Source organism: Eutrigla gurnardus (assembly GCF_963514095.1).
Source record: "Eutrigla gurnardus genome assembly, chromosome: 10".
Taxonomy (NCBI): Eukaryota; Metazoa; Chordata; class Actinopteri; order Perciformes; family Triglidae; genus Eutrigla; species Eutrigla gurnardus.
Genome location: NC_139924.1, coordinates 5,115,996 through 5,126,871, shown reverse-complemented (window position 1 = coordinate 5,126,871; position 10,876 = coordinate 5,115,996). Strand labels below are relative to the sequence as shown.

Genomic DNA, 10,876 nt, shown 5'->3' with positions numbered 1-10,876 from the left:
TCAATTTTATATTGAAGACGTGGGTAAAGTTCACAGTTGTCTTTGTTCACAGTTATCAGCCTCGTGGTAAACTGAATGCTAAATTATTTTCAGGATTTAGGACCTAATCCTGCGATCCTGATGATAAAAAGTAGACTTTTATACAAACTCTGAAGTATACAAATACTTTCTGTAGCTATTGCAGCCTTTCTCTCTTTATTTCAATCTTTATTAAATCACCAGTTTTCGGATGACCACATGTTAAGAGTACTGATGGTGGAGACAGGTCACAGGGTATGGTCGGACCATTTTACAGGAAATAGTGTGTATCTTGTTTGGAGGCCTTGGTAATGAGCCCAGTGTGGAGTTTCCCAGCACCTGTGAGTAAGGTGTGTTCAGGTCAAGTCAACAGTGACGGAGCCAGACAAAGTAGCACACCTGCTCCCACTGACACACACCCGACTTCATACGATGCTAAGACTGTTCTCATGATACAGTACTTTGAATGTTTAGCACTTTGACTCAACTTACTATACTATGACTTTTTCAACAATACCATACAGACCAACAAACAGACCATATATGTCAGAAAAAGTCATAGTCAAAGAGTCATATTATAGTAAGTTGGAAAAAAAAGTAATCGTTTAGTATGAAAAATAAAAGTCATAATATAGTATGTAAAAAAAGTAATAGTATAGTATGTAAAGAAAAAGTAATAGTATAGTATGTAAAAAAGTAATAGTATGTAAAAAAGTAATAGTATAGTATGTAAAGAAAAAGTCATAGTATAGTATGTAAAAAAGTAATAGTATGTAAAAAAGTAATAGTATAGTATGTAAAGAAAAAGTCATAGTATAGTATGTAAAAAAAAAAAAAAATCAGAATATAGTATGTAAAAAAAAAAAAGTCAGAATATAGTATGTAAAAAAAAGTCATAAAAAAGTCAAAGTATAGAATGTAAAAAAGTCATGGTACAGTCATAAAAAGCCAGTTTATTATGTAAAAAAATCATAGTATAGTATATAAAAAAAGTCATAAAAAGTCATAGTATGTAAAAAAAAAAAAAAAAAAGGTCATAGTATAGTATGTAAAAAAAAAAGTCATATAGTATGTCAAAAAAAGTAATGAAAAAGTCATAGTGGACTTTTTCAGAAGTCTGGACTTCTGTAAAATGTGACAGCCAAGTTATTCAGGACAAGAAGACGTGTGAAGCGAAGACAACAACAAGGTGTCTGATCCAACCATGAACAACAAAGGGCACCTTTCATCTTAGTGTGTCTCTCAAATGTCTTGGGCAGGTCATTTGACCAGGTCTGGTGACATTGCTGAAGAGGATAAAAGGTTGTTTTTTCTTTTGTTAGTTTTTTTACGCGTGAACGAGCAGGTTAGGAATGTGTGTAGGCAGGCGGCTGAAGTTCACACTCCAAGGTTTTTTCATTCCTTTTGTCATCATCATACGTATTAATCAGTTTCAGAGGAAGTAACAACAAGACAAAAATTACACAGACATGACATTTTATTTCTTTTTGTTTCTTTTCGGAAATATTGACGATGCTAGCGAGAGGGCAGATTTGAACTCGTGACAAGCTGAAAATTGAATTGTTCATCAGAGAGTGAAACTACAAAACAATAGGAACTGACACAGACAGAGCTATAAATAGAGGACTGGTTTCTATTGCATTTAAGTGGATTAAATATTAAACAAGCCAGCTGGTGTGACCGCCACATCAACAGAGATTAATAACAGGCAAGAGCAATGTGAAGACGAGATCTGAAACTACTCTACTTGAGACTTTGTCATAAAACCAAAATCCTACGTCAACTTCGTGTAGTCAGGTTTTTTTCCCCAAATCATGTTGAAGCAAACAAAACAGAGCTCAGACAAATGTATGACAGGTATGTCAGTCTTACCTCACCAATCATTAACTACAATGGAAGGCAATTAAAGGGAGGGTTTCTATTGTTCCCCAAGTTAAATATGGATGTTAATGAGTTCTCGTTTTTAAATGCGACAATCACCTTCTTCTGACGATGAAAGCTGGCAGCGTTTACTGGCACATACGTAGGAATGTTAACCTGCTCCTGCTGGTGGCTGAAGCCTCGACCAGCAAGGTCTTCAGGGGACAAAGATACAGATCACAGTGCAAGCAGCCAGAGGGGATATGGGACAACATAATCTTGTTTGGCTCTAAATCCAGAGGGGTTAAGAGAAGTTTAATATTTTGGGAAAATACACATCTTTCACATTTCCCAAAATGTCTATATTCTTTTTAAGTGGACAGAGAGAATGTGTAAGGGCGTTTCACGATGCCGAGGAACCTGTCCTCATAGCTGCTCTTCTGTCTTTACCTGAACCACGTTAGACAGGCTCTCCTGGGCCTCGGACTGCGGAGTCTGGCTCTCATTGACCAGCATGTTGAACTGCAAGTCGCTGTTATGGGAAAAGTCCTGATTGTACGAGCCAAAGTTCTGGTTAAAGTTCATATCCAGGTTGGTGAACGAGGAGCCGGCGTCCGGACCCGGCTCAAAGCCGGAGGGCATGGACGAGGTAAAGCTGGGGTCGGAAATCATTTCCCATAGCACGGGCAAATCTAGCAACTGATTGAGGATGGCCGTCGCGTCGGTGCCATTGTTTGAGTCCTGGGGCTCATTGTAACACATTTCCCCCAGAGCGGAGACCCCAGGCTGGGCGGCACAGAGCCTCTCGTTGGGCGACATCATGGCCTGAGGCTGCTGGAAGTGGAAGGGGTGCTCCACTGCAGGTGCACTTTCTGCTGCAGAGACAAGACGCAGGTTGTGTTACAGTAAACAGCACAGAGAACAAATATACCTCTTACAAATATCATGAAATACACATATAGAAAACTGTATTCTTTGATCATGACATGAGATTTGTGCTGTTTGTAGAGTTGATATCTGAAAGATATTCAGATATTTCGAGGTTTTTCAGAGTAGTGTAGGTGATTTTGATGGTGGTGGTGTTTGACAACAACTCACTTAAAGTTACCACAAGGAACAATATTTATCTGTTTTATTTTGTGAGTGAGTAAGTATTTACATAGTAAGTATGTATGTATATTTGAGAGCTGAGGTTCTGTGTTTATATTCAGTGTGAGTAGAAAAATTGTGGGTTTACGTTGTGCAGAAAAATGAATAAAACATGTAGTGAGTACACAAAGTACAAGACTGATAAAAATAAAAGTGTTGAGTGACAACGAGTAACAACTTCCTGCTGTGACAAGTCAAATACAGCTAGTTTACCTCCAAACTGCATGACACCAGAATAAACAGGAACAAAGAAAACATGAAATGAAAGAAAGAAACGATGTCTCACCTGTCACACAAGGCTTCTCCCTGAAGCTGATGTCCGACTTTATCTTTCTCTTCCGCTTCACCTCATATGGATCTGAAATGAGTTCAGTCAACCTCCGGTTAGATCTTTATGTGGCTTTAAGATCGCTGCGTTCACGCTGGCGTTAACAGACAGCCGACTGACCTGTGTTGTGTGGCAGGTAGGTGAAGGTAATGGACTCGCTCTCCATCTGGTCCGAGAGGCGACGCAGGACCACGCTGACTTCCACTTCCTCCGTGATGTCCTGGTCCTGGTAGGGCGGAGTCTTGAACACGATGGCGATCTGCCGGTGCACGTCTGTCTGGGCAAACTCCCCGCTTGCCTTCCACGACCCTCGCCTGAAGAGGATCTCTATGTCATCTGGGGACCAGCGACAAATCCCCCAACAGTTACTGTATGGTGTATTACCGTTACCATGGTATCAAGATCACAAATACCACGAGGGAAGACTTTGGCTCCATCCCCCTACGTCTTAGTATTAGTGTTTGGTTGGTTAGTGTTCCAACCAAACTAAGTGTCCACTCTCAATCTCTGCATTATTCCTGCCACTCTTATATACATACACATATTATTTTGATCAACACTTGAACCATGGTGCTGGTTATGATTACACAGTGACCCCACAGTTGTTCCTGAGATATCACTTTCACAAGGTCGGGATGGAAGTGAGGCCACAGTGACCTTTCACCTCCAAAAACGACGATGTTCACATTTTAGAGACCGACAGACATACAGACAACCCAAAAACATTATGCCTCCAACCACGGATATCACCATAAGGCACAAAAACAGCAATTCAGACAGCAGCTGCTCCTCAAATGTGGTAAACGTTCTGCTGTACGACAAACTATTTTATAGGTGAGTTTCAAAGTCAAATAAGAGGTGCAACGACTGCTAAATCCTATCACGTAGCAAGGGAAAATGTTGAACAACAGAATGGACACACAAATCAAACTTTCTCTGACCTTTCTGCACTTTGTCACACAGCATGTAGATCTCCGTCTTGCCGATGCAGGGCCCTCTGTACAGGTTGAAACGGCCGATCTTCAGCTGCGATGTAGTCGTGGCCTCTGTGAAAAACAGAAGAAAAACATGCAACAATGAGAATCAGGAAACACATTTCAATATTGCTGCAGTTCTTTAAAGGGTGCTTCTCACTCTTGTCGTAGATGGGATTGGACACCACTGGGCTGAGAGAGTCTTTTCTGCTGTCCTCCCACTCAAACTCACACTGAAAACACAGACGCACCGCGTTCATGTCCATGTCTTCAATGCCCTTTGTGTGACCAGCTGAGGGAGGAAAAGACACGATATCAAAGTATGCCGAATTAATTTAAACAGCGATGAAAGGATAAAATGTACAATCCTTTATTGTTAAATACATCGATGTGTAGGTGTGGGATCCATCTTACTTTGAAAGGGGTCAATATTTTGGCTTCTTCTCTTCTGAAGTGAAAAATCCAGCTCTTTCCTCCTCACACACTGGATACCGAGGTTAGCAAAGCTGCAAGTCCAGAAGAAAAACACACACACACACATTTTGTATGTTAGAAAATGAAAGAAAGATATTATGATGCTAAAAGTCTGAAGGAAAAAACGAGAAGTGCATTTAATAAAAAGTAAGGAGGAGGGGGGGGGGGGGGGGGTTATACAGTATATGAGCACCTGTGACGTCGGTTGTTGTGAGGATTGAGCGTGACCACGCAGATTCCTGAACCGTTTGGGCAGTCTTTACCCACAAGGCAGTGGGGGTGAGGCCGGTGTGGGGAGTCTTTGGTCACCAAGGAAACGGTGATGGTGGCCCTCTTCAAGTGATCAATGGGACCTTGAATCTGAAAGAGAGACAAGGATAGAAGAGTTTGAGAAGAAGGGAGAAGATAAAAAAAACAAGGCAACAGGAAACATCGAGATCTGGAAGCAAAACCATCAGCACAGATGAACAAAAACACATTTCTTCCTGTTATGCAGGTTTGGCAACATGTGTGATACAATCATTTCAAATGCACATGAAAAAAAAAGGGAAACGGAGAAGAATTAAGAAAATGTGATGGACTAAATATGAATATGCACAGCAGATGCTGCCTGATAAACAAGCTGCCAATCAAAACCTATTTTGTGATCTTCATGCCAAGGCATGTCTGTGATTTTAAATATTCTCACCTCCTTGTTTGTGTTTTATAACCGACCTGTTCAGGACAAACATCTGACCACCAGTTTTATCAAGAAAACTCAAAAATACAATATAAAACCGGGCCTTACTGACAGAACTACATTTAATTTACCCCGTAGTGCGATGAGATGCGTATGAGGTGAAGATGAACATGTAGGAGGGTTTGTTAGTATGGGGGCAGGGAATAAAGCACCCATCTTTAACCACACTTGAGCTGGGATTTGTGGGGACTTTCTAAATTACTCCAACAACCCACATCCTACCAGCTCCACCCGTCTGCACCGGTCGATACGGGGGGTTCAAGTGTGCACACCTAACAAAATCAACTGTGGTTTAAAACCTCTAACTGTCACTTAGAAATAGTAAACCCCCTTCAAGGTCGAACACAAAAACTAAATTTAACTGCGTCTACCTCGATCGCAGGCTGACTCTTGTTGGTTTCAGAGCTGGACGCCCCCAGGATGCTGCCGGCCGATCGCCCTTCACATTCATAGCGAAACCTCATGCCTCTCTCCTTGGGCTCCTCCACCACCACCAGCTTGGGTTTATTCAGAAGCAGCTCCAGCATCTCGACGCCGCCGCGGTTCTGAGAGGAAGCGGCGTGGGAGCCCAGTGAACACGTGGATCCTCGACCGGGCTGCGAGGAACCGGCTGGAGAGGCGGCGCCCCGGGAAGGATGAGCCATCTGTACGGACGTGCACGACTGCTGCTTGGACTGAGGAAGAAAGAACAACACAAGCTTATTAACAACATGAATCACCCTTTATGTAACCAGGTCAAAGCAACCGAGACCTGGAGACCGCAGCATAAAAACATCAACAGATAAAACTATACAAACCTCAGATTAGGGACAGATGTATGATGTTATATTACCCAGAATGGCTGAGCTACTAGTGACTATTCAGATATTACACAAGAACACAAAAGATTTGAAACGTTGTCAAGCTATCCCATGAATCATCTGGTGACCCTACCTACAGGTTGTTGGAAAACAACATCAACATGCAACCAGAGAATCAGATCTATTCAGGCATGAGAGGTGAAGCCTTCTGCTCGGCCGCTGCACTGAAATCAAGCAGCAAAACTGAGTCACTGCATGTTTTCTCCTTCATACATGTGTTTTCTATCAGGGCACAGAGTTAACCATGTGCTCGTTTGACTCCTCCTCATTTTGATATCAAATTTCCCCGTTACACCACAGATCACCAAGCTTTTCCGTTCTCAGACTCCGGTTTTTGAACACTTTTACTTTCCTTTTTACCTTTCTTTATCTGCAGAGCTCCCTATCGTATATGAGCTCCCTCAATATCTGCTCAGTTAGGCCTCTGATTGGCTTCCGTGTGACATAAAAGGATGAAAAACTAACTAGATTCATGTTAAAAACCTGCAGGGAACAAAGAAGTAAAGACGTTGCCCTCTTTGTCACCTGAGAAGCAGAAAATCAGGCGACGAGCTCATTAAAGCGTTGCTGCAGAGATGTGGGTGATGCCTCTGCATGAGATCATGTTTCCTCGGTATCCTGTCGAGCCACAGACGTCTGCGGTCCACTAAAACCGTGTTAACCAGGCCAACGCGTTAGCCTTAAAACACTTCAGCTAAACAAAAGCCTGACAGACGGAGCCAGCGAACAGGAAACAGGAAGTCAGCTCAGCCCGACGCGGATCGACCAATTGGAGAAGCAGCGTGGGGCGAAGAATGTGACCCCTCACCCCTCTGTGGGTTTGTCTGGTAAACAGAAAGGACGGCAAACTGAAAGTAGGAGTCCGATTACAGTTACTCCTCCTCCTCCTCCTCCTCCTCCTCCTCCTCTCCCAGGCGGCTTCCACAGAAAAGCATGGTGAGGAGGTGTGTTAGCTTCTATCACAAGCTGCAAAATATTCTAACAAACTTTTACACACACACAACAAAAAACCCAACTCATTAAATACCTCAAATTTGTTTTCTTTCACACTACATTATGACCCATCTGTGCAGCGTACAGAGATCAGATTACAACACTTCTGATCCGTAAACCACGTGCTTTACGGTAAGAGCCTGACCCGCCTGGCTGCCTAAATCCTCCTCTGTAACAACAAAACACCAACCGCCTGCAGCTACTCCTCTACTCTGCCGTTTCCTCCACCAGCCTTTCCACTGAATGCTTTGTTAATACTTCAAAGATAACAATTATACAAAAATGAAGCAGCAAATCCTGACATTCGAGAAGCTGGGCTTTTTTTATTTGAAGTAAACAACTAAATAATTACTAACCCAGTAAAGATGGACTTTTTTTTATAAGGAGAAGTTGGGAAAGCTGTAGGTCTGACAGCACAGAGCTAATATTTCCTTAAATCTTAAATCTGGCATCTATCGTCTTGAGATTGAAAATAAAATATTCAGCTTCTCACATTTTTTTTTTTAGAGTATAATCATTTAGAAACAGATCTATTGTATATAATTAAACGTTATCTGTTTTTGTCAGGGTTCTGGGAAATCAAGGAAACCTCAAACTGAAGGAGGAACAAGATCAGAACCGAGAGTTCAACCAAAACAACACAAATGACTACACAGGTAGAAAACCATCTCGCTCTCAGAGCACACGCCAACAATGTTTTGTACCCACTCTGGTCTGACATGCAGTGCCTCTCGGCACCAGCACGGCCTGAGACGGCGATGGGGAGCTCTGCCGGAGCATCCTGTGGTTCTGGCTGAGGAGGTCAGCAGGAGGAGCAGGAGGTCCAGGCAGGGAGCCACGCGCTCGCTCGCCGTCCTCTGTGATGATTTCGTCAATGAGATCTGCAATATATATAAATATAAATATATTGGTATTGTCTCAGTTGGCCTACATAACTGAATTTATTTTTATTAACCCTTCACAGTGGATTTATCATTACATCAATAGTAAACAATGATGAATAAAGCTAAGGCTGCTGTGTTGATCTCAGTTCTGGCATCTACACAAAAAGGTTAAACCCTCCAGAACAAACAAGAAACTGCTGACGTAGAAATATAAACAGACATGCATAGATCTTATAAATGAAGCAGCTCTCTTTTGTCTCGGGTTGTGGTGAGCATCTCGACTTTCTGTTCCGCCGCCCTGCATTTATCATCGTGGGTGAATAACAAAAACACACCTCAGAAGACGCTCAATAAGCACAATTAGACGACAGTGACCTGTGAGTGCTGGTGAGAAAATAGGCACCACATTCCCTACTTAAGCATACCAGCCGTTACCATCAGACAGACAGGGTTGGTTCCATCCCACCAAACACATCTGTAATGATGTGTGACGTGATAAGAGTTGATTTAGTTGTTTATTTATCTGACGTTTCCATCTGTCTGGATCCATGTAATGCTCAGTGTGTATAAGAGGACTGCCTTTTTGTTTGGATGATGGACTTTAAAGTATTGGTTCAAACATCATTATTTTCTGTATCACCTAAATGTGGATACTATCTATGCATGCTTACATGCTGAAATGGTTCCCAGGCAAAGTAACCACAGGCTGTGAGGGACATATTACAAGATGAGGAAGCAGAAATGCAAGATGAGGAAGCAGAGATTCTACTGATCGATCACCTCCTGCTTCACGAGGTCGCCTCAGGACACTTTTTTGTTGTTGTTGCAATAATGCCCAACACATGGAGGACTCTGTCCTCTGAGCAAAACGTGTCAAAGCTGATACTCACCGAAATCTGACGGCCCCGGCGGCTCTGCAGGAAAACACAGAAAGCATCGGAATAAAGAAACTCAGCTGTTAAAGTTTCAACCTGCACCAAAGTAAGTAAAGTGTCGCAGCAGAGGCGGGCAGAGCGCTCCGGTGAATGGGTGTTGGCTGCTCTGACTGATCACATGCCTGGCGATGATGTCAGCCATCTCTCACACACACACACACACACACACACTAATAAACTAACAAACACGGATTTAACACCACAGGTACCGTTGAAGATGTCCATGTCTTTCATCGTATACGAGGAGTCCTTAAAGACCATGAACTCAGCCGTCGTGTCCTTGATTTCTTTCCAACCGGGAGTATTTCCGGGTATTAAGTCTCCTCTCGTGTGTCAGGACTCGTTTCTCCACTTTAAAAAAACGGCTCCGACAAAAAGACTCGTCGGGCTACACGTCAGCTCCCGAGTTGTCCGCGCCGCAGAGCCGTGAACACGACGTTTGTATGTCGGATGACGTGTGACGCGTAGTTCGCCCGGTTCTGCGTTTCCGCAGCACCCCTAGCGCCGATTGGCTGGTTCCGGGTGTGGAAATCCCCTCGACGTCACGACAACTCTCAAGAGGGGAAGGCCCCCCGCCCCCCACGAGAGCAGGTGTGTACTGCATGTACATGCTGCCTTATCAACTGTGTTTTACTCATTTAAATATTCAACACGCAGAGACCAAAAGGGGGCCGTGACCCCAAAAATACCCCCGCAACCAATTATGTAACAGTCTATTTCTTGTTTACTGGGCTTCACTGCATTATGCAAAACTAATGTCACCTATTTGAATGAGCACCCATCACAAACACTTCGTACTTTGTCTCTCCCCGAAGAGACAAAGTAATGTCGCTCAGATACTTACCGCGGTTGCATCATAGCTCATATCCTGCCAGCTCCCGTTTCCGATAAACCGCTGGGAGAAGAGGAATTGCTATAAAAAAAACACGAATAATGACAGTTGTGTTCGTAGACGCCCTTAAAATGGTGACGAACTCCAGTTTCTACTCGGCATGAACTTTTTAAAACCATTTGCTCTGTTACGAAGTTCAACAGCGACACCTGCTGGAAACACGGGGCACACGCGGTTTAAAGGAAATGGAAAACGGAAGTTGAGGCGTTTAGAGTCAGCGGTGACTCAGCGTTTGGAGAATAAAAAATAAGATGTAATGTTACCCAACCTGCAAGATGGCACATGATACGAAAGAAAGAAAAAATAGAGGAAAAACAGTAAAACCTCTTGACAGTATAATCTGCTTCACTCAAAGACCTGATAATAATAATAATAATAATAATAATAATAATAATAAGCATGTCGTATTAGTAAATTGAACTGTATTTCTTGTAACATCAATTATGAAAAATTAAGATAAAAAAAAAGCTTTAGATACACATTTTAAATCACACATAAGTTTTACTATAAACATGAATGAATCAAAATTTAATATGTACCAACACGGGACCCTTTTTTTCAGGATTTACAGCACTCAAAATTAAAAACAAAGAGACACTGTAATTCTTTCAGCACACACACGACCGTCTCAATCGCATCCCTTACGTGATCTGATTTGGAGTGTGAACATGAAACAATCTGAAAATCAGACGTCCGGCTGAGGGGGTAAAATTAAAATTAGACTTGCAAATTAGCTATTGCTAGACAGATTTGACAACAGTATTATTAAC

At 42.5% G+C, this 10,876-nt stretch overlaps 1 protein-coding gene across 4 annotated transcripts; it reads right to left on the bottom strand.

Moving 5' to 3' along the window:
• Positions 1-1,477: 1,477 nt before the first annotated feature.
• relb (v-rel avian reticuloendotheliosis viral oncogene homolog B) lies at positions 1,478-10,151 on the bottom strand. Of its 4 annotated transcripts, none has more exons than XM_084019199.1 (11): positions 10,059-10,151; positions 9,170-9,193; positions 8,104-8,276; positions 5,914-6,216; positions 4,997-5,163; positions 4,744-4,835; positions 4,490-4,621; positions 4,297-4,401; positions 3,476-3,691; positions 3,314-3,385; positions 1,478-2,753 (listed from the first exon to the last, which is right to left on the bottom strand). In XM_084019199.1, the coding sequence occupies exons 3-11, from the start codon at positions 8,173-8,175 to the stop codon at positions 2,305-2,307; spliced, it is 1,608 nt and encodes a 535-aa protein (XP_083875325.1). In that variant the 5' UTR covers positions 8,176-8,276; positions 9,170-9,193; positions 10,059-10,151; the 3' UTR covers positions 1,478-2,304. The 4 variants fall into 4 exon arrangements, with proteins under 4 accessions (XP_083875325.1, XP_083875324.1, XP_083875323.1 ...); XM_084019198.1 differs by lacking the exon at positions 10,059-10,151 and adding an exon at positions 9,424-9,688 and having other exon boundaries at positions 1,478-2,750; XM_084019197.1 differs by lacking the exon at positions 10,059-10,151 and adding an exon at positions 9,424-9,687.
• Positions 10,152-10,876: the final 725 nt, after the last annotated feature.

Coding starts and splice junctions, on each gene's coding strand:
- relb (XM_084019197.1), bottom strand. CDS start 9,475: ATGGTCTTTAAGGACTCCTCGTATACGATGAAAGACATGGACATCTTC. Junction 9,194..9,423: donor AGACATGGACATCTTCAACG/GTACCTGTGGTG, acceptor GTTTTCCTGCAG/AGCCGCCGGGGCCGTCAGAT. Junction 3,386..3,475: donor CTACCTGCCACACAACACAG/GTCAGTCGGCTG, acceptor AACTCATTTCAG/ATCCATATGAGGTGAAGCGG.